This window comes from Carcharhinus amblyrhynchos, chromosome 35 (genome assembly GCF_965287045.1).
Source record: "Carcharhinus amblyrhynchos chromosome 35, sCarAmb.v2.hapA, whole genome shotgun sequence".
Taxonomy (NCBI): Eukaryota; Metazoa; Chordata; class Chondrichthyes; order Carcharhiniformes; family Carcharhinidae; genus Carcharhinus; species Carcharhinus amblyrhynchos.
The window spans coordinates 1,323,867-1,346,485 of record NC_137358.1 but is presented as its reverse complement, the minus strand read 5'-3'; the positions used below and the strand labels follow the sequence as shown (position 1 = coordinate 1,346,485).

The window sequence follows — 22,619 nt, the reverse complement described above, 5'->3', positions numbered from 1 at the left end:
ATTTTGGTGGGAGTTTTCCATCCCAGCTGCTCACAGGTTCTCACACAGAACCTCCGTCACACCCTGGAAACACAGAACAGAGAGAGATCAGCACTGGTATCCAAAACTCTACTGCCCCCCGCACCCCAGGTATCCGCGATACCCCCGCCCTCTTAACCTGGAGCCCATCCTCTGGTATCCGTGCTCTCTGTCTCTCCCCTTCCCACTGGTATCTGCTATCCCCCAGTATCCTCATACTCTCCTACGGGTATCCGCTCCATCTCTCCTGGGTATCGCTCGCTCTCTTTCCCCCCCCCCCCCCCAGCCCGGGCACCCACCCCACACCCCCCCCCCAGCCCAGGCACACCCACCCACCCACCCCCCAGCCCGGGCACCCCCACCCCACACCCCCCCCCCCAGCCGAGGCACACCACCCCACCCCCCCAGCCTGGGCACACCCACCCCCCCCAGCCTGGGCACACCCACCCCCCCACCCCCCAGCCTGGGCACACCCACCCCCCACCCCCCCAGCCTGGGCACACCCACCCCCCCAGCCTGGGCACACCCACCCCCCCAGCTGGCACCACCCAGCCTGGGCACACCCACCCCCCCAGCCCGGGCACCCCCGCCCCCAACCCCCCCCCAGCCCGGGACCCCCGCCCCCAACCCCCCCACCCCCCCCCCCAGCCCGGGCACCCCCGCCCCCAACCCCCCCCCCCACCCCCCCCAGCCTGGGCACCACCCTCTCCCCCCCCCCCCCCCCAGCCCGGGCACCCCCTCCCCCCTCTCCCCCCCCCAGCCCGGCTCCTCCTCCCCCCCTCCCCCTCCCCCCCCCAGCCCGGGCTCCTCCCCCCCTCCCCCCCCCCTCCCCCCCCCAGCCCCGGGCTCCTCCCCCCCCCCCCCCCCAAGCCCGGGCTCCTCCCCCCCCCCCCCCCAAGCCCGGGCTCCTCCCCCCCCCCCCCCCCCCCCCCCCAGCCCGGGCACCTTCCCCCCCCCCCCCCCCAGCCCGGGCACCTCCCCCCCCCCCCCCCCCCCCCCCAGCCGGGCACCTCCCCCCCCCCAGCCCGGGCACCTCCCCCCCCCCCCCCAGCCCGGGCACCTCCTCCTCCTCCCCCCCCCCCCAGCCCGGGCACCTCCTCCTCCTCCTCCTCCTCCCCCCCCCCCCAGCCCGGGCACCTCCTCCTCCTCCTCCTCCTCCCCCCCCCCCAGCCCGGGCACCTCCTCCTCCTCTCCCCCCCCCCCCCCCCCCCAGCCCGGGCACCTCCTACCTCCTCTCCCCCCCCCCCCCCCCCCAGCCCGGGCACCTCCTCCTCCTCCCCCCCCCCCCCCCCCCAGCCCGGGCACCTCCTCCTCCTCCTCCTCCTCCCCCCCCCAGCCCGGGCACCTCCTCCTCCTCCTCCTCCCCTCCCCCCCCCCCAGCCCGGGCACCACCACCACCACCACCACCCGTCCCCCCCCCCTCCCCCCCTCCTCCTCCTCCCCCCCCCTCCTCCCCTCCCCTCCTCCTCCTCCTCCCCCCTCCTCCTCCTCCTCCTCCTCCTCCCTCCCCTCCTCCCTCCTCCTCCCCCGCCCGGGTTCCCCCTCCCCGCCGGGTTCCCCCTCCCCCGCCCGGGTTCCCCCTCCCCCGGTACCAGCTCTCGGAAACTCGGTGAATTTTCGGCCTCGCCATCCGCTACCGCCGCCGCCGCCATCTCGCTCCGGGGAGTTGCGCGTGCGCGGAGCGGCGCGGTGCCTGCTGGGAGTTGTGGTCCTGCTGGAGAGGGGGGAGGGGAATGGGGCAATGGGGAGGGGAATGGGGCAATGGGGGAGGGAGTGGGGACAATGGGGGAGGGGAGGGGAGTGGGGACAATGGGGGAGGGGAGTGGGGACAATGGGGGAGGGGAGTGGGGACAATGGGGGAGGGAGTGGGGGCAATGGGGGAGGGGAGTGGGGACAATGGGGAGGGGAATGGGGGCAATGGGGGGAGGGGAATGGGGACAATGGGGGAGGGGGAATGGGGGCAATGGGGGAGGGGAATGGGGACAATGGGGGAGGGGAATGGGCAATGGGGGAGGGGAATGGGGACAATGGGGGAGGGGAATGGGGACAATGGGGGAGGGGAATGGGGCAATGGGGAGGGGAATGGGGCAATGGGGGAGGGGAATGGGGACAATGGGGGAGTGGAATGGGGCAATGGGGGAGGGGAACGGGGGCAATGGGGGAGGGGAACGGGGACAATGGGGGAGTGGAACGGGGGCAATGGGGGAGGGGAACGGGGACAATGGGGGAGGGGAACGGGGACAATGGGGGAGGGGAATGGGGGCAATGGGGGAGGGGAATGGGGACAATGGGGGAGGGGAGTGGGGGCAATGGGGGAGGGGAATGGGGGCAATGGGGGAGGGGAATGGGGGCAATGGGGCAGGGGAATGGGGGAGGTATGATACAATGGGAATCAGCTGGTTATGAAATGAGTGGGTTTTCAAGCTGGTACCAGCCTGCATATAATCATGCCTTGCTTCCACCCTCCCTTGTTGTCCCCTTGAGTGATGTGCGAGGTTCCCTATGTTTTAGTAAATCAGGGACAGGAAAGAGGGTGAGGCAAAGTAACTGCAGCTTTATAACTGAATGGCAGAGAGCAGTAGCAGGCCTATCTGATAAGGGAATGTTTGTCTTTGATTTTTCCAGGATATTGAATATCACCTCTTGGACACATAACACCCCCATACCCTGGATGACATTGGCTGATGATTTTACAGCCTATAATGGGATATATTTCATATGTGGCACTAAAGCATACCCGTGGCTTCCTACCAATTGGATAGAATCCTGTTATCTGGGATATGTCGCACCCTACATGCACCTCCTACCCTCCCTTCAGCATCACCCCTTGCTAGTCAGAAGAGCCATTAGCGGAGCTAAATGGTTCTTTATGCTAACCTTTCCACCAAATGGAAGAGCCAAGGCTGCAAGTAAATTGATTCTTATGGCCTCGGCATTGGAACAACTGGAAAATGTAACAGCTAAGGCGACTGGACAGGCACTGGCCGAGGTCTCGGCTGTGCTGGTGGCTGTCCGGACCGTGGCGTTACAAAACCGAATGGCTTTGGACTATCTATTAGCCTCACAGGGAGGGACGTGTGACATTCTCACTTCAATCTCCTTCCGTCAGGGAAAAGATACAAAAGCCTGAGGTCACGTACCGATGGACTCAAGAACAGCTTCTTCCCTGCTGCTATCAGACTTCTGAATGGAGCTATCATATATTAAGCTGATCTTTCTCTGCACGCTAGCTATGACTGTAACACTACATTCTGCACCCTCTCCTGTCCTTCTTCCTTATGTACTCGATGAACGGTATGCTGTGTCTGTATAGCGCTCAAGAAACAATACTTTTCACTGTATTCTAATACATGTGACAATAAGAAATCAGGTTAAAGTCCAACAGGTTTCTTTGGTACACGAGCTTTCGGAGCATTGCCCCTTCATCAGTTGAGTGAAGAGTCCAGTTAACAAACAGGGCATATAAAGACACACACTCAATTACAAGATAATGGTTGGAATGCGAGTCTTTACAGGGAATCAAATCTTAAAGGTACAGACACTGTGAGTGGAGAGAGGGTTAAGCACAGGTTAAAGGGATGTGTATTGTCTCCAGCCAGGACAGTTAGTGAGATTTTGCAAGTCCAGGCAAGTCATGGGGGGTTACAGATAGTGTGACATGAACCCAAGATCCCAGTTGAGGCCGTCCTCATGTGTGTTGAGTCTGTGCCCACGTACGTCCTGTTTGTGAATCAAACTCTGCACTCACCTAATGTAGGAGCAACACTCCGAAAGTTTGTGTTACCAAATAAAGCTGTTGGATTTTAACCTGGTGTTGTGAGACTTTCTTACTGTGTTTACCCCAGTCCAACACTGACATCTCCACATCAATAATCAAATCAATAAAATTTCCAACTGGTTGATGTTGCGCTCTGGGCTGTTTCAATGACAATTGTCACTCGTGTATTTTTATTTGCAAAAATTTACTTTATGTGTAAAATATCTGAAAAAACATTGCGGATGGCCATCGCTGATATTCGGATGCTGTGCATACACCACAGATAACATCAGCGTGGCTTGTGACACCATCAACTCACACTGCTCCAGTATAGTCAAAGAAACATTACAGCTATTGCAAAATGGTCATTCCAAAAGGTGCGAAGATATTCAAGTTTAAACGGTGCAAAGATGTTTAAACCACACAGATCAAGTCACAGCCTGCGTGCTTCCGTAGAATTGTGATACAAGTAAATATTTTGAGTGTAACATTTCCACTGTGGGTAATCCTCTGAAATGGGAGGAGTGAGACAGGCGAGAGGGGTTGTGTTATTTCAGTCGATGTGAAGGTAGGTGGGGCTCAGAGCTTCCTGCTGTCTGCCACAGGAGCCCGGAACTAAGTTCAGTATCGAGGAAGGCGGTCAGCTCCCACCCTGACAGGTAAGCAGGGGAACCAGAGAGTCCCAAAACAATCTAAACACACATCCTGCTCGGTGCATTTATCTATCACCTGCTGCCTGTCCCCAGGGGCTGTTTTGTTTGGTGGGGGAGATGTTGACAGTAGTGGGGGTGAGAGCGGCAGAAAGTTTGAGCTGCTGTGTGATCCTGGGTCCCAGGCTGCTCTCAGCTTCAGATGAGTGAATGTGAACCCTCCCGTTTCTTTGCCAGTGTAAAATCTCAGAGGTTTCACTGTCTTTGCAATGGTAGCGGAGGGATTCTTTTCTCGGCTGTTTAACGCCTCCCTCTCCTCTGTGCCAGCGATTTAGTTTCGGTTTCTATTCTGCAATATCCTGTTCTCTGAAGTTTGGTTTGTTGTATATGTGATGTGGGTATGCCGGCGTTGGACTGGCGTAAACACAGTAAAAAGTCTGACAACACCAGGTTTTAGTCCAACCTATTTATTTGATAATATACTCGCAAGCTTTCGGGTTAGCCCCTTCACCTGACGAAGGGGCTAACCCGAAAGCTTGCGAGTATAGTATCAAATAAATAGGTTGGACTAAAACCTGGTGTTGTCAGACTTTTTACTTGTTGTATGTGAGCAGGTTAAAGTCAGAGCCAGCAGCCTGGAACAAATAATCTGATTTATTATTGTCACATGTATTGGGATACAGTCAAAAGAATTGTTTCCTGCGCGCTGTACAGACAAAGCATACTGTTCATAGAGAAGGAAGGGAGAGGGTGCAGAATGTAGTGTTACAGTCACAGCGAGGGTGTAGAGAAAGATCAACTTAATGCGAGGTAGGTCCATTCAAAAGTCTGACAGCAGCAGGGAAGAAGCTGTTCTTGAGTCGGTCGGTACGGGACCTCAGACTTTTGTACCTTTTTCCCTATGGAGGAAGGTGGAAGAGAGAATGTCCGGGGTGTGTGGGGTCCTTGATTATGCCGGCTGCTTTTTGGTTTGATTTATTATTGTCACATGTATTAATATACAGTGAAAAGTATTGTTGCTTGTGCATACCATTCATAGAGGAGAAAATGAGAGAGTGTAGAATGTAGTGTTATAGCTAGGGTGTAGAGAAAGATCCGGAAGTGTAGAAAGAAAGTGAAAGTTTATTTAATAGTCATAGGTAAGGCTCACATTAACACTGCAGTGAAGTTACTGTGAAAATCCCCTAGTCGCCACACTCAGGCATCTGTTCAGGTCACTGCACCCTAACCAGGGAGCCAGAGCGCTTGGACAGAACCCACGCAGACATGGGAAGAATGTGCAGACTCCACACTGACAGTGACCCAAGCCGGGAATCGAACCCTAGTCCCTGGCGCTGTGAAGCAGCAGCGCTAACCCACTGTGCCATCGTGCTGCCATAGATGGAATCAATGAATGGTTTGTGTGATGGATTGGGCTTCATTCATGACCCTTTATAGTTCCTTGTGGTCTTGGGGAGAGCAGGAGCCCATAGCAAACTGTGACCCAACCAGAAAGGATGCTTTCTATGGTGGATCTGGAATTATCTGAATGAATACCTGAAATGAACTGTGTGTTCTGTTCTGTTCCAGATTGTGTGGACACCATGGCTTCCTCCACATCGAACATTGCTGATGAGATCCAAAACGATTTACTGATTTGTAAGATCTGCCTTAGTACTTTCAAGGAACCTAAGATGTTGCCGTGTCTCCACACCTACTGCCGGGAATGCTTGGAGAGCCTGGCCAGGAATGAGAAGAATATCCAGTGTCCCGAGTGCCGGAAATCGGTTGATCTGAGAGCTGGTGTCAGTCAGCTGCAGAGCAACTTCTTCATCAATCGTCTCCTGGATCTTTTCCAAAGCCCCGAGGTGAGGTGCAGCCTGTGTCCGCCAGGGCGCCAAAGGAACAGTCCCGCCGTGCTCAGATGTTCCAGTTGTTCTAACCACATGTGCCAGACTTGTGGGAACAGTCACCGCTCTGCCCACCCAAGCCACAGGGTGGTGGACTGGGCTGGTGCCACCCTGGGTGAGGATGAGGCTGAGACCCTGAGGGCGATGAAGCAGAAAGTTTGCTGCCAAAGTCACCCCAAGGAGAGAGTGGCCCATTACTGCAATACCTGTGAGCGAGTCATCTGCTCCAGATGTTACTCCCATTCCTGCAACAAGCATAAAAGACTTGGACTGACTGAAGCAGCTGAAGCCAAGAAACCGGCGCTCAGAAAACTGCTGGAAAGACTCGGGAACGATATCCAGTTGACGATCCAGCAGGAAGGTGAGCTGGATGAAGCGATGGAGGGGTTCAAGGCGATAGAACGCTCCATAACGTCCACTATCGATGACACTCTGACGCAGGTTCTGAACGATCTGTTTAAACAGGGAGACGCCATCAAAAAGACTGTCTCCGATCACATGAAGAAACAGGAAGAGTTATGTGAGGCTGCCAGGGCTACACTTCAGCTGCAGAAGAGAAAGGCAGAAAGCACCAGGGAATTTGGTGCACGGATCCTACCAGCTTCTGATGTGAAGGAGATACTGTGCTTACAGAGCATTGTAGAGGATCAGATTAGCGCGTTACAGGCACTGGGCAGCCAAGACTTAAACAAAGCCAATCCCAAAGTAACTGTCAACAAATCAATCAAGGATTGGATATCACAAAATCAACTCTTTAGCGTCACATTTGGTGATGAGTCAGTTTGTGGATCCCAGCTGAACCCTCGGACTGAGCAGGGGAAACAGACCCCAGCCAACCCACCGGCAGCTCCGCCAAGGGACATGGCCATCCAGAAATATTCCTTCGACACAAAACTCGACTGTGACTTCTTCGACCCAAAGCTGACAGGTGTCAGCACTTCCCAGGATGGAGACATCATCATCGTGGATGAAAATAATTCCGTCCTAAAATATTTTCTAGACGATGGGTCACTGAAGATGACAATCTCAGTGATGGAAGATGATGATGACCCGTGTGGCGTGGCTGTTTGTGGTGATGTTATTGCCTGCTCTGTCAGCCAGAGGCTTCATTTTCTGGAAATGGACGGCACATTAGTGAGGAAGCTTTTCCTCCGAGGTTCAGAGTCCGTTTACCCCATTGCTGCTTTTGAAGATGAGTACGTGGCCGTGAGTGAGGGATCTTTGTGTTCCATCTCTCTCTACAATCCGGACGGGTGTGTGGTGGACAGAGTGAAGCCACGGAGCTACCAGGGTATACGTTTCCTCTTCATTGCCATTAACAGTGAAGAAAAGTTCATTGTGTCTGATTCTGGGAAGAAATGTGTTGTTATTTTCAACAGGGATGAAGAAGTGTTTACTGTTATTACACAGAGCTTCCTGGAGTGCAACCTTAACCCTTTCAGCGTGTGTGTCGATGCAAAGGACAATATTTATGTGACTGAGCCCAGCAGAATCCTCTTATTTTCATCAACTGGAGTCTTTAAGCAGGAGTTATTGAATGTGACTAACGGTTTGCACAAGCCACGCGTTATTACAGTGGACCAGGATAACAACCTGATCATTACCCAAAACGATGGTTTTGTTCGTGTCTACAGATTGATTGTGCATTAAGAGCAGAACCCCCTGGGTAGGATTCAGGGACACAGACCAAGGACAGGCAGAAGGGATTAGCTTGTCCCTGAGCTGTACTGTTCTGTGTTCTAACACCATCCACATAACAAAAATCTACATTAACCAAGAATCACAGAATCTCTACAGTGCAGAAGGAGGCCATTCGGCCCATCGGGCCTGCACCAACAACTAACCCACCCAGACCCTGTCCCCCTAACCCCACCTATTTACCCTGCTACTCCCCCTGACCCCAAGGGGCAGTTTAGCATGGCCAATCCATCTAACCAGCACATCTTTGGAGTGTGGGAGGAAACTGGAGCACCCGGAGAAAACCCACGCAGACACGGGGAGAACATGCAGACTCCGCACACACAGGTGACAAAGTACCTGCTTCTGATTGAGAATCCAACTTCCCTGAGCAATGAAAGATTCCCGCTCTCTGTAAATGTGAGGAGGAGGGTGGAGAGAAATTGAACACCCTTCCACTAAGTTGGCAATGGGGAGGGCATTTAATTGGGCAGGAAGGAGTGGTAGTTGGGCATTGCCAGTTCAATACCTTAAATAATCCACAGAGAATGAGCCTCTAAGCCTTTCTGCGACTCACCCTCTCCCAATCCCCTTCCCACCATTAGCTTCCCATTAGCCTGGGATCCGATGCTGATCCCAGCTCTGCTGCAGTGATTTCAATTTTCCTTTGTTTTGGAGCAGATATTTCCACTTCATCTCATCAAAGGAGAACGGACCCCTCAGGCACAAAGACCACCCGACGTCTCCAGCACATCCTCCAGAGGTCTCCGCTCCGGTGACATCTCAGTGCTTCCTCCGGTTCCTGTTCCTGCTGGGATCCCAGCACAGATGAACATTGGGAACCGTTGGTCTCTGATTGGTTGTCTACTCAGTGGGTGGGAATTCTGCAGCCAATGGCCTCGATCTCAGCCAATGGCGTGTCTGCACGAGAAGGATCTCACTGACCCACCAGCCAATGGGAGAGTGAGACCTCCATTAAATTCCACCCACTATGTGAATAACTTGGAGAAATTTGAGACTGGTTTTCAGCAGATGTGGTTCAACATCACAGACCTGCCTTTAATGTAACTCTAATCGACATAAAGGTGGGAACAGGGGTTTGTCCAACTGCTTTACAGAAGATGGCCTGTATTTGAGCTTGTGGCAGATTGGAGCCAGCTTTACTTTTAGCTGTGCTACCCAGGCTGGCACGGTGGCACAGTGGTTAGCACTGCTGCCTCGCAGCGCCAGGGACTTGGACAGGTTAGGAGAGTGGGCAAATAAGTGGCAGATGCAACACAATGTGGAAAAGTGTGAGGTTATGCACTTTGGAAGGAGGAAGGGAGGCAGAGACTATTTTTTAAATGGGGAAATGCTTAGGAAATGAGAATCACAAAGGGACTTGGGAGTCCTTGTTCAAGATTCTCTTAAGGTTAATGTGCAGGTTCAGTCAGCAGATGGGAAGGCAAATGCAATGTTAGCATTCATGTCAAGAGGGCTAGAATACAAGAGCAGGGATGGACTTCTGAGGCTGGATAAGGCTCTGGATATTCTGGAAAGAATGGATGTGGAGAGGATGCTTCCACTAGTAGGAAAAATTAAAACCAGAGGGCACAACCTCAGGCTAAAGGGACAATCCTTTAAAACAGAGATGAGGAGGAATTTCTTCAGCCAGAGAGTGGGGAATCTGTGGAACTCTTTGCCGCAGAAGGCTGTGGATGCCGGGTCACTGAGTGTCTTTAAGACAGAGATAGATAGGTTCCTGATTAATAAGGGGATCAGGGGTTATGGGGAAAAGGCAGGAGAATGGGGATGAGAAAAATATCAGCCATGATTGGATGGCGGAGCAGACTCAGTGGGCCAAGTGGCCTAATTCTGATGCTACGTCTTATGGTCTTATGGACCCAGATTCAGTTCCTGGCTTGGGTCACTGTCTGTGCGGAGTTTGTGCATTCTCCCCGTGTCTGTGTGGGTTTCCTCTGGATGCTCCGGTTTCCTCCTACAGTCCAAAGATGGGTAGGTAAGGTGGATTGGCCATGCTAAATTGCCCCTTAACATCCAACGAAGTGTAAATTAGGGGATTGGTGGGGTAAATGGATGGGGTTATGGGGTTTGCAAGGGGTGATTCTGGGGAAAATGCTCTGTCTGAGAGTTGGTGCAGACTCGATGGGCCAAATGAGATTCTGTGATTTGATGATCTGACCTGGACATCAACACTTGTTCAAAACATTCCAATATTTGAATATGTTTTTGTACTTTCCTGTGTTCTTCATTTAAACAGCTCAACAGAATATACTGTGGCTTTCCGTCCCTGTGGAGGATGGTGTTTGGTGGGGTGGGTGGTTCGGTGGGGTTTGGGGTTTGATTGGATTTGGGGTTTGATGGGGTTTGGTAGTTTTTGGTAGTGTTTGATGTGGTTTGGCAGAGTTGGCGTTCAGTGGGGTTTGATGTTCGGCAGTGTTTGGTACTGTTGGGGTTTGGTATTTGGCAGTGTTTGGTACTGTTGGGGTTTGGCAGTGTTTGGTACTGTTGGGGTTTGGTATTTGGCAGTGTTTGGTACTGTTGGGGTTTGGCCGTGTTTGGTACTGTTTGATAGGGTTTGGTGTTTGGCAGTGTTTGATGGGGTTTGGGGTTTGATGGGATTGGGTCGTGATTGGTTGTGTTTTAGGTGTTTGGTACTTTTTGGGATCAATTGTTTACTGTTTGTATTGGCTCTGAGCTCAGGCTCATCCAAATACCTCATTATATTGACCAATAGGATTGCAGGACCAGGTCACTAACCTATGATCACTGTTGCCATGGGATTCCCCGGGACCAATAGCCAGTTGAAATGATTACAGGATTAGGATTGATGAGTAAATTTGCCAAAGGGACACAAGGTTTTTTTTAGTGTTGTGTTATTTAGATGGTAGGAAAAGTGATCAATAATTTACCTAACTTGTTTAAAAAATGATTCTTTAATGTAGAACCAAGTGAAGAGATTGAAAGATTTGCTGCTGGAAGAGGGGCTTTTCCAAACCTCCTAAGTTCAGCAGAGTTTGTGTGCGAGACTGGGAGACACCTGTGAAAATGACACTGCACGTTTGGTCTCTTTGGGCAGGAGTTTCCAGCTGCGCTCGCCCCGAGACTGGAAAATCCCGCCCAAAGTCGACAGACCTTTCCATGTTCCGCCCTACGCCTGCTCCGATTCCCATGGCCGGCGGAACAGGAACATTCCAATCCTTATGATTCCAGTCAGTGTCCATGTCCAGCTTTGGCCTTTGCTGACTCACACTGAGTGGGGGATTAGCCCAGGTTTCGATTCCCGAGCTTGCTTGTTGTCTATATCCAGTCGTATTGCTTGTTATATAATAATGTCTATATTAGCACAGTCTATAAGCATAGCACTGTCTGTATCAGCAGAGTCATGCTGCTAATTATATAATCATGTGAAAGGATTTGAATGTAAATCAGACCAAAATCTGTGCATGGGCTGTAATTACCGAGTTTTCCAGTGTTGGGCAGAGAGGGGGTTACCCCAAAAATGCACTGGGGACTCCCCCCCCCACCTCGCAATCTCACGGATAAAATTGGTACAGAAGTTACTCAGAAATGTAAACTTTCCCTGTGCCAGGAACCATCCGAAAATTAAACAGTAAACTTTGGGTGACCAGGATCCACCAGCAGTTACCCAGAGGAAGTTAGAATTAAAACCTGTTGTAACATCTGGGTGCCTATTGTACGGATCCAGACTGACCGCTGACAGGACTCTCCCCTACTCCTCAACAACCCATCCCTAGAATTGTCCCCCTGACTATTTCCCCCCGCTGACACAGGACTCCCCCCACCCACAAGGTCTCCTCCCCCACCCCCCCACCAGCCCCCCAGCTTCCTTCACTCTCGGCGATCTGACCAATCCTAAGCCCCTGCTGTGTAAAAGGGGGGGGGTGTGAGCTCTGATCTGACGGAGCCAGACTTTGACTCTGGGCCTGGGGGTTGGGGGGGGTGGGGGAGCGGGGGGGTGGGGGCTGGGATAAGACCAGCGAAATAATTGGGGAAAGAGGCTAGAATCTCGATGCTGTGGAAGTTACAGCTCAGTAATTACTCCACATTCCATTGTACTCGATATCTGTGGATTAGTCTATGTTTTGATTGTACAATATAATAAACATATCGAAATTCCCAGTGACTCTGAGAGTTTATTGAGTTTTTTAATTGGGAGATTTTTGCTGGGTTTTAAATGGGGACCCTGTAACTGGCCTGATTCCACAGTGGGTGAATTGAGCATTTGGATGTTATTATTGGGAGTTATTGCTGTGAAGATTGCTGTTTTCTGGGTCACGCGTCCTCATTATATGGTGCTGAAATAATGTTCCTGGCAGCGTGCTTTAGAGAGAGCTAACACTGAGAATAGGCTGTCTGCTTCAATAGACTGAGACAGATCAGCCTGAGCTTGTCCTGACAGCGATAAAATGGTTTTTAAAGTTTATTTATTGTGATGACAAGTTGGCTTACATTAACACTGCAATGAAGTTACTGTGAAAATCCCCTAGTTGCCACATTCCAGCGCCTGTTCGGGCACACTGAGGGAGAATTTAGCATGGTGAATGCAACCTAACCCGCACATCTTTGGAGCGTGGAAGGAAACTGGAGCAACCAGAGGAAACCCAGGCAGACACGAGGAGAATGCGCACACTCCGCACAGTGACCCGAGCCGGGAATCGAACCCGGATCCCTGGCGTTGTGAGGCAGCAGTGCTAACCCACTGTGCTGCCCTCAGATCGGTGAACGATAAGAATCAGTGCCATTGACTTTCTGCCGAGGATTCTCGCCCTGACACAGCTGCTCGTCACCTCGGAATCCGCGTAAAAGCAAATCCGAAACTGTTCAACTTCCAAGTGGGAATGACAGTCACGGGAACATCTCCAGGGTAACCAGTTGTTCCTGATGACTGTACCTTCCACACGTTACAGCAACAAGACTGACCAAGAGCTTCCAAAGAGATTTTTATTGTTCTTCAGTAAATAAATTGCCATCTGGATTGAAGAGGTTAAAGAGCAGATCGAGCTGGTAAAAAGTGGGGGCACCCCATTGGCTTTGATCAGTTCCGGGGAGCGGGGAGGGAGGGGGTTGCAGACTCGCTCTTCACAGTCCAGAATCGGCCTTCCTCAGGAATCCACTTTACGCTGTAACCAGACTCTGGAATTCTGCAACATCAGCACATCTACTTTCACCGAGAGGTTATTGAATTTATTTCCTGCCCCATTTCCCCTCCCCAATATTGGAAAGCAGCAAAAGTCACGAGAGACGCTCGCTGAACACAAGCTCATTGAGCAGAGAGACACAGTCACACCACACCATCCAAACCTCCCTCGGTTCCCATGGGAAATGGCAGAGTTTAAAACTTATTTATTAGTGTCACGAGTGAGCTTATATTAACACTGCAATGGAGTTACTGTGAAAATCCCCTAGCCGCCACACTCTGGCGCCTGTTCGGGTTACACTGAGGGAGGATTTAACACGGCCAATTCATCCTGGGATCTAATAGCTTAACTAAAGTAAAAGAACAAGTTCTGCACTGCCTCTCATGTAGCTGACAGATAAGAGTTCCTGTTTGAACACGGAACATCAACAAATAAAGGGATAAGAGCATGCTGGACAGACAGAAACATTACTCAAGGTCGGTAATAAGGCGCCAGCAAGTCATTAGCAAGTTACTAGGGTCAAGGCATGGATTAATCAGACGTTCGTGCCCCCACCCCCCACCCCCCACCCCCCCCCAATCACAGTTATCCACCAATTCTATTGGATCAAGGTGTAATGTATGTAATCGATAACCACTGAGATTGGACAGGACCCAGCCCCTTTAGGCTGAGCTAGCCAATCAGAATTGGTGATTAATCTGTCTCGGGTTATGTGTCATTGTGAATGAATTTGAAGGAATCACTCAGCACTCAGACCTGTTCCAATCAACAAACAGTTTATTGAGTTCCTGTCCAGGTACAGGTGCATGTGCCTCTGCCAAAAAACATCGTTCCTGTATCAACAGAGCTCAATAAATTGTTAGCATCTTCAGGAACTGTATCCCAGTGAGAGTCAGCGCCTTCGGGAACTGTATCCCAGTGAGAGTCAGCACCTTCAGGAACTGTATCCCAGTGAGAGTCAGCGCCTTCAGGAACTGTATCCCAGTGAGAGTCAGCACCTTCGGGAACTGTATCCCAGTGAGAGTCAGTGCCTCCAGGAACTGTATCCCAATGAGAGTCAGCGCCTTCAGGAACTGTATCCCAGTGAGAGTCAGCGCCTCCAGGAACTGTATCCCAGTGAGAGTCAGCGCCTTCGGGAACTGTATCCCAGTGAGAGTCAGTGCCTCCAGGAACTGTATCCCAATGAGAGTCAGCGCCTTCAGGAACTGTATCCCAGTGAGAGTCAGCGCCTTCAGGAACTGTATCCCAGTGAGAGTCAGCACCTTCAGGAACTGTATCCCAGTGAGAGTCAGCGCCTTCAGGAACTGTATCCCAGTGAGAGTCAGCACCTTCAGGAACTGTATCCCAGTGAGAGTCAGCACCTTCAGGAACTGGATCCCAGTGAGAGTCAGCACCTTCAGGAACTGTATCCCAGTGAGAGTCAGCACCTTCACGAACTGTATCCCAGTGAGAGTCAGCACCTTCAGGAACTGTATCCCAGTGAGAGTCAGCACCTTCAGGAACTGTATCCCAGTGAGAGTCAGCACCTTCAGGAACTGTATCCCACTGAGAGTCAGCACCTTCAGGAACTGTATCCCAGTGAGAGTCAGCATCTTCAGGAACTGTATCCCAGTGAGAGTCAGCACCTTCAGGAACTGTATCCCAGTGAGAGTCAGCACCTTCAGGAACTGGATCCCAGTGAGAGTCAGCACCTTCAGGAACTGTATCCCAGTGAGAGTCAGCACCTTCAGGAACTGTATCCCAGTGAGAGTCAGCACCTTCAGGAACTGTATCCCAGTGAGAGTCAGCACCTTCAGGAACTGGATCCCAGTGAGAGTCAGCACCTTCAGGAACTGTATCCCAGTGAGAGTCAGCACCTTCACGAACTGTATCCCAGTGAGAGTCAGCACCTTCAGGAACTGTATCCCAGTGAGAGTCAGCACCTTCAGGAACTGTATCCCAGTGAGAGTCAGCACCTTCAGGAACTGTATCCCAGTGAGAGTCAGCACCTTCAGGAACTGTATCCCACTGAGAGTCAGCATCTTCAGGAACTGTATCCCAGTGAGAGTCAGCACCTTCAGGAACTGTATCCCAGTGAGAGTCAGCACCTTCAGGAACTGTATCCCAGTGAGAGTCAGCATCTTCAGGAACTGTATCCCAGTGAGAGTGAGCACCTTCAGGAACTGTATCCCAGTGAGAATCAGCACCTTCAGGAACTGTATCCCAGTGAGAGTCAGCGCCTTCAGGAACTGTATCCCAGTGAGAGTCAGCGCCTTCAGGAACTGTATCCCAGTGAGAGTCAGAACCTTCAGGAACTGTATCCCACTGAGAGTCAGCACCTTCAGGAACTGTATCCCAGTGAGAGTCAGCACCTTCAGGAACTGTATCCCAGTGAGAGTCAGCACCTTCAGGAACTGTATCCCAGTGAGAGTCAGCACCTTCAGGAACTGTATCCCAGTGAGAGTCAGCACCTTCAGGAACTGTATCCCACTGAGAGTCAGCACCTTCAGGAACTGTATCCCAGTGAGAGTCAGAACCTACAGGAACTGTATCCCAGTGAGAGTCAGCACCTTCAGGAACTGTATCCCACTGAGAGTCAGCACCTTCAGGAACTGTATCCCAGTGAGAGTCAGAACCTACAGGAACTGTATCCCAGTGAGAGTCAGCACCTTCAGAACTGTATCCCAGTGAGAGTCAGAACCTACAGGAACTGTATCCCAGTGAGAGTCAGCACCTTCAGAACTGTATCCCAGTGAGAGTCAGCGCCTTCAGGAACTGTATCCCAGTGAGAGTCAGCGCCTTCAGGAACTGTATCCCAGTGAGAGTCAGCACCTTCAGGAACTGTATCCCAGTGAGAGTCAGCACCTTCAGGAACTGTATCCCAGTGAGAGTCAGCACCTTCAGGAACTGTATCCCACTGAGAGTCAGCACCTTCAGGAACTGTATCCCAGTGAGAGTCAGCACCTTCAGGAACTGTATCCCAGTGAGAGTCAGCACCTTCAGGAACTGTATCCCACTGAGAGTCAGCATCTTCAGGAACTGTATCCCAGTGAGAGTCAGCACCTTCAGGAACTGTATCCCAGTGAGAGTCAGCACCTTCAGGAACTGTATCCCAGTGAGAGTCAGCATCTTCAGGAACTGTATCCCAGTGAGAGTCAGCACCTTCAGGAACTGTATCCCAGTGAGAATCAGCACCTTCAGGAACTGTATCCCAGTGAGAGTCAGCACCTTCAGGAACTGTATCCCAGTGAGAGTCAGCACCTTCAGGAACTGGATCCCAGTGAGAGTCAGAACCTTCAGGAACTGTATCCCACTGAGAGTCAGCACCTTCAGGAACTGTATCCCAGTGAGAGTCAGCACCTTCAGGAACTGTATCCCACTGAGAGTCAGCACCTTCAGGAACTGTATCCCACTGAGAGTCAGCACCTTCAGGAACTGTATCCCAGTGAGAGTCAGCACCTTCAGCAACTGTATCCCAGTGAGAGTCAGCACCTTCAGGAACTGTATCCCAGTGAGAGTCAGCACCTTCAGGAACTGTATCCCAGTGAGAGTCAGCACCTTCAGGAACTGTATCCCAGTGAGAGTCAGCGCCTCCAGGAACTGTATCCCAATGAGAGTCAGCGCCTTCAGGAACTGTATCCCAGTGAGAGTCAGCACCTTCAGGAACTGTATCCCAGTGAGAGTCAGAACCTACAGGAACTGTATCCCAGTGAGAGTCAGCGCCTTCAGGAACTGTATCCCAGTGAGAGTCAGCGCCTTCGGGAACTGTATCCCAGTGAGAGTCAGCGCCTTCGGGAACTGTATCCCAGTGAGAGTCAGCACCTTCGGGAACTGTATCCCAGTGAGAGTCAGCGCCTTCAGGAACTGGATCCCAGTGAGAGTCAGCGCCTTCAGGAACTGTATCCCAATGAGAGTCAGCGCCTCCAGGAACTGTATCCCAGTGAGAGTCAGCGCCTTCAGGAACTGGATCCCAGTGAGAGTCAGCGCCTTCAGGAACTGTATCCCAATGAGAGTCAGCGCCTCCAGGAACTGTATCCCAGTGAGAGTCAGCGCCTTCAGGAACTGTATCCCAATGAGAGTCAGCGCCTCCAGGAACTGTATCCCAATGAGAGTCAGCGCCTCCAGGAACTGTATCCCAGTGAGAGTCAGCGCCTTCAGGAACTGTATCCCAATGAGAGTCAGCGCCTCCAGGAACTGTATCCCAGTGAGAGTCAGCGCCTTCAGGAACTGTATCCCAGTGAGAGTCAGCGCCTTCAGGAACTGTATCCCAATGAGAGTCAGCGCCTCCAGGAACTGTATCCCAATGAGAGTCAGCGCCTCCAGGAACTGTATCCCAGTGAGAGTCAGCGCCTTCAGGAACTGTATCCCAGTGAGAGTCAGCGCCTTCAGGAACTGTATCCCAGTGAGAGTCAGCGCCTTCAGGAACTGTATCCCAGTGAAAGTCAGCACCTTCAGGAACTGTATCCCAGTTGTTACTGCAGCAGCATAATTGATCTTAATCTGGTGAATGGTTGTTTTAATCTGGACTGCAGAAGGATTTTTATTTTAGTGTTTTCCTGTGGGCTTTTTGAGAGTGAGGCTAGTTTGGATCGATTGACAAGTAAGATCATGTTGCTGGGTGATGCTAGCCCACCAATCAAATCCCAGCTCAGTTGCTGTTTGGAGCTATGGAGAGAAGGAGTAGCTTGGTGTCTTTAGAGGTTAGGGACTGCGATCTGCCAGAAAATTGGTGTCTCTCTGAAGTTCTGTTGTTTGAAGGTAGCTCTATCTCCGGAAACTTCTCTGTGGGTTAGAGGATTTCTATATATGTCCAGAGGGGGTTTAAAAGGCTGGAAATCTGACATCAATGTGAGAGTATCTGTGTTTGGTGTTAATTAATTCTGAAAAAGGATGTGTATCTATGAGGATATTGCTTAAATTGGAAATATAGAGAGCTGTTAAGAATTATACTTGGTCATGTTTGTATATTTTAATTGTTAAAAATTCTGCTAATTCGGATTTCACAATATAATTTGGAGTTTCTGATCTGGACCCTAACAGGAAAATTACCCAAATTTTGACCTTCTCAAGTAAGCTGGTTTTAAAACAATGTATTCAATTTCCCTGTGTGTACACTGAACCATCCCTAAGTTTACAGTCAGTAATTCTCAGAAGGTTTGTGCAGGGAGTGAGGAATGGGTGAGTTGTTTGTTAATATTTAAACACTTACCAGAGAAACTGATTCTCCCATCGCCATCCGCGTCTCCAGCCGATACGAAACTGGTCATCTCAGCGTCACTCAGAACCCGAGCTTCTGGGCAGAAATACTGAAGGAATAACCTTTAGTATAAAACAAACCTGCATCAGAATCCCCAGAGAGGAGAACCCAGAGTAATGGGAGAGCAGGGTGCCTGTTTGTGTGTGCTGGATCTCTGTGGCGGGCCAGTGATGCCCCTCGCAGTTGGATATCCTGCTGACAGTTGCAGTCAGTGTGAAGTCTGAGACCTCAACAAAGGCAAGGAGTCCTTCCCCAGTGAAGATTTCCAGTTTCCCTGTTTTAATAAGCCAGGAAGCCCGACTGGAAACATAGAGGATAGGAGCAGGAGGAAGCCATTCGGCCCATCAAGCCTGCTCCGCCATCCGTCACAATCATGGCTGATCATCCAACTCAACAACCTCATCCTGCTTTCTCCCCATAACCTTTGATCCCGTTTGCCCCATATCCAGCCGCCTCTTGAATACATTCAATGTTTTGGCATCACCTACTTCCAGTGGTAGAGAATTCCACAGGCTCACCACTCTTTGGGTGAAGAAATGTCTCCTCACCTATGTCCTAAATGACCTACCCCGAATCCTCAACTGTGACCCCTAGTTCTGGGCACCCCCACCATCGGGAACATCCTCCCTGTGTCTACCCTGTCTAGTCCTGTTAGAACTTTACAAATCTCTTTGAGATGCCCCCTTCATTTGTCTGAACTCCAGTAAAAACAATCCTGACCCAGTTAATCTCTCCTCATACATCAGTCCTGACATCCCCAGAATCAGCCTGGTAAACCTTCGCTGCACTCCCTCGAGAGCAAGAACATCCTTCCTCAGAAAAGGAGACCAAAACTGCACACAATACTCTCACCGTGGCCCTGTATAATGGCAACATTACATCCCTGCTCCTGTACTCGAAACCTCTCGCAATGAAGGCCAACATGCCATTTGCTGCCTTTACTGCATGCTTACCTTCAGTGACTGGTGCACAAGGACACCCAGGTCCCTCTGCACACTCCCCTCTCCCAATTTACAGCCATTCAGGTAGTAATCTGCCACCTTATTTCTCCTTCCAAAGTGAATAACCTCACGTTTATGGAACATAGTTTGTTACAGAATGCAAAGTAAAAGCACTACCGTGGTGCTCACACACACACTAGTCCCTACCTGGGACTAGAGTTCAATAGGCCCAGTCCTGGGTGTGATCTCCAGCTGGGCAGTTACCAGGGGAACTCATACTCAGTGGGAGATCAACAGTGACTCCCATGGACCTGTGGGAGTTATCGCACTTGTTCAATATCCTGCCTGCAGTGGGGTTTCCTGCTGCCACCCCTGTTACTGTTACATGGGAAAATTTGGAGGTTCTGTACCTCAGCTCACTTTTCTCAATGAAGTCACTTTTGTCTTTGTCTAGAATGGCGAAGATTTTCTTGATCTCATCTGTGGACTTCTTGGTCAGGCCAGAGGTTTTGGAGAATTTCTTGAGGTGGAAGGTGCCAGGAGCTGAAGGAGGAAAAGAGATTCAGTCACCGGAGGACAGCTAATGAGCTGTAAAAGGGAGATAGCCCAGAATCGGCTCAATACCATTGGACAGGGAAGGGGAGTGGATGAGCCTATCCAATGGTGAGGCAGGCTAGAAGGGCCAAATGGCCTCCTCCACCCCCTAACTCAAATATTCATATATTCCAAAACCAGCTGTAAGGAAGGATAGAAAGTTTGACAGTGGCTGTTTGCAATCTATAATATATTTCAGCGCTCAGCAGGAGCGCCGTGTCGGGGGGGGAGCGCCGTGTCGGGGGGGGGAGCACCGTGTCGGGGTGGGGGGAGCGCCGTGTCGGGGGGGGGAGCACCATGTCGGCGGGGGGGGGGGAGCGCCGTGTCGGGGAGGGGGGGAGCGCCGTGTCGGGGGGGGGAGCACCGTGTCGGGGTGGGGGGAGCGCCGTGTCGGGGGGGGGGAGCACCGTGTCGGTGGGGGGGAGCACCGTGTCGGGGGGGGGGAGCACCGTGTCGGGGGGGGGGAGCACCGTGTCGGGGGGGGGGAGCACCGTGTCGGGGTGGGGGGGAGCTCCGTGTCGGGGGGGGGGGGAGCTCCGTGTCGGGGGGGGGAGCTCCGTGTCGGGGGGGGGGGGGGAGCTCCGTGTCGGTGGGGGGGGGAGCTCCGTGTCGGGGGGAGCTCTGTGTCGGGGGGGGGGGGAGCACTGTGTTGGGGGGGGAGCGCTGTGTTGGGGGGGGAGCGCTGTGTTTGATGATGTGAGGAAAAGCTGTTGGCAATGTTGTATAATTGACGCTGGATCAGGGAGGATGGAGTGGATTCCACACATTTGACTGAAGCTCTGAGGACAGCTGGAATCTGTGAATCTACGGGAATCCGTAAGGGAAGGTGGGGAGATGTTTCCGTGGTGACTTTACCGGTACATTCAGCAAGTGCAGCAGCCACATCCGCAGCAGCAAGAAAATCCGATATCTTCATCGTAACCCTGTGAACAGGATGTTAATGTACACTCATTACAGCCCACAGTCAACCAATGGAATGTTTCAATCACATTTATATACTGAGCAAACAATCGAACCCCTCAACAGAGGGGAGACAGAGCAGTGATAAAATCACTGGATTAGCAATCACAATGTCCTGGTTAACGTTCCGGGGAATAGGGCTCAGGGCAGCTGTGGAACTGGAATTCTAACAAAACATCCAGAATTGAAAGTTAGTCTTGGGAATGACAACATTGAAACCATTGTCAATTGTCGGAAAAACCCATCTGGTTCACTAATGTCCTTTAGGGAAGGGAATCTGCCGTCCTTACCCGGTCTGGCCTACACGTGACTCCAGAGTCAGCAATGTGGGTGATTCTCAACTGCCCTCTGAACTGGTCTAGTGAGACACTCAGTTCAAGGGGAACTAGGGATAGGAGCAGTTACTGGCCGTGTCAGCAGTGCCCACATCCTGTGAAAGAACAAATTGAAAAACGCTGGTCTCTCTCTCTCTGTGACAATCTCTCTGTCTCAGTCCATTTCTCTGATATATAAAGATCTTTCTGTCTCTCTCTCAGGTTTGACAGGAGAGTCAAAGGAACACAAAGAACTCCCAGTCAATGAAATTGGGAGCAATCCTGTTTTTGGAGTGAATTGGTAAGTACTCTGGGGCATAAACCCTCCCACTAAGTGAACAAAGCAAGTTTTTTTTACCCAGAGGGTGGTGGGTGCCTGGAACTCACTGCCAGGGGAGGGAGTGGAAGCGGATACGATAGTGAGTTTTAAGGGGCGTCTGGACAAATCCATGACTAGGATGGGAATAGAGGGATACGGGTCCCTGGAAGGGGAGGGGGTTTTAGTTCAATCGGGACAGCATGGTCGATTGAGGGGCCGGAGGGCCTGATTGTGAGCTGTAATTTTCCTTGATCTTTGTTCTCAATCCCCACAGCTCCTGAAGAATGTGAAGCTTGGATCTAATCTCTGTGTTTGGAAGAGTTTTATTTCACACATCTCACAGGGAGCTGTGCGTTACCTAACCTGAGCGTATTTTTGACGGTTATTTAACCGAGTAGATGAAGAATCACTTACCCTGTGTTCCTCTGTGTCGGTGGTCAAGGGGTGAGTGCTGCTGGCTATTGTCAGTTCCGATGCTGGGTTTATATACGGTGCAGACTGTTCAGCACTGGCTCCAGTGGCAGTTACAAAGGGGAGGAGACCCAGAACATTACAGAGATGTGAATGTTGGTCTATGGAGGTCAGAAGTTGCCCTGTTTACACTGAACACAAAGCTGAACAGGATTGTCCTCCAGTACCTAACACACCTGGGGTATTCCAGCTTCCAGTCTGACGCCAGTGGATCTGTCTATTCACAGCGAGAGTAAACTGGCCCAATGGATATTTGATTTATTATTGTCACATGTATTGGGATACAGTGAAAAGTATTGTTTCTTGCACGCTATACAGGCAAAGCATACCATTCATAGAGAAGGAAAGGAGAGGGTGCAGAATGTAGTGTTACAGTCATAGCGAGGGTGCAGAGAAAGATCAACTTAGTGCGAGGTAGGTCCATTCAAAAGTCTGACAGCAGCAGGGAAGAAGCTGTTCTTGAGTCGGTCGGTACGGGACCTCAGACTTTTGTATCTTTTTCCTGATGGAAGAAGGTGGAAGAGAGAATGTCCGGGGTGTGTGGGGGGGGGTCCTTAATTATGCTGATTGCTTTTTCCGAGGCAGCGGGAAGTGTAGACAGAGTCAATGGGTGGGAGGCTGGTTTGTGTGA

The 22,619-nt window shown here is 51.4% G+C and overlaps 2 protein-coding genes across 2 annotated transcripts; one reads left to right on the top strand and one right to left on the bottom strand.

Moving 5' to 3' along the window:
• Positions 1-5,997: 5,997 nt before the first annotated feature.
• LOC145361705 (E3 ubiquitin-protein ligase TRIM56-like) lies at positions 5,998-10,988 on the top strand. Its single transcript, XM_080217620.1, has one exon. The coding sequence runs from the start codon at positions 6,009-6,011 to the stop codon at positions 7,962-7,964; it is 1,956 nt and encodes a 651-aa protein (XP_080073746.1). The 5' UTR covers positions 5,998-6,008; the 3' UTR covers positions 7,965-10,988.
• Positions 10,989-13,130: 2,142 nt separating this feature from the next.
• On the bottom strand, positions 13,131-20,840 carry LOC145361791 (parvalbumin, thymic-like). The gene is made up of 4 exons (XM_080217769.1): positions 20,780-20,840; positions 19,741-19,873; positions 18,342-18,451; positions 13,131-13,156 (listed from the first exon to the last, which is right to left on the bottom strand). The coding sequence occupies exons 1-4, from the start codon at positions 20,838-20,840 to the stop codon at positions 13,131-13,133; spliced, it is 330 nt and encodes a 109-aa protein (XP_080073895.1).
• Between the last annotated feature and the right edge of the window lie 1,779 nt (positions 20,841-22,619).

Bases quoted from the DNA above. Each gene is read 5' to 3' on its own strand.
- LOC145361705 (XM_080217620.1), top strand. From the start codon at position 6,009: ATGGCTTCCTCCACATCGAACATTGCTGATGAGATCCAAAACGATTTA.
- LOC145361791 (XM_080217769.1), bottom strand. From the start codon at position 20,840: ATGAAGATATCGGATTTTCTTGCTGCTGCGGATGTGGCTGCTGCACTT. The intron at 18,452-19,740 runs GTACAGAACCTC...TTTATACTAAAG, and splicing joins ATTGAGAAAAGTGAGCTGAG to GTTATTCCTTCAGTATTTCT. The intron at 13,157-18,341 runs GTAAGTGTTTAA...CTGATGTTGCAG, and splicing joins TGGGAGAATCAGTTTCTCTG to AATTCCAGAGTCTGGTTACA.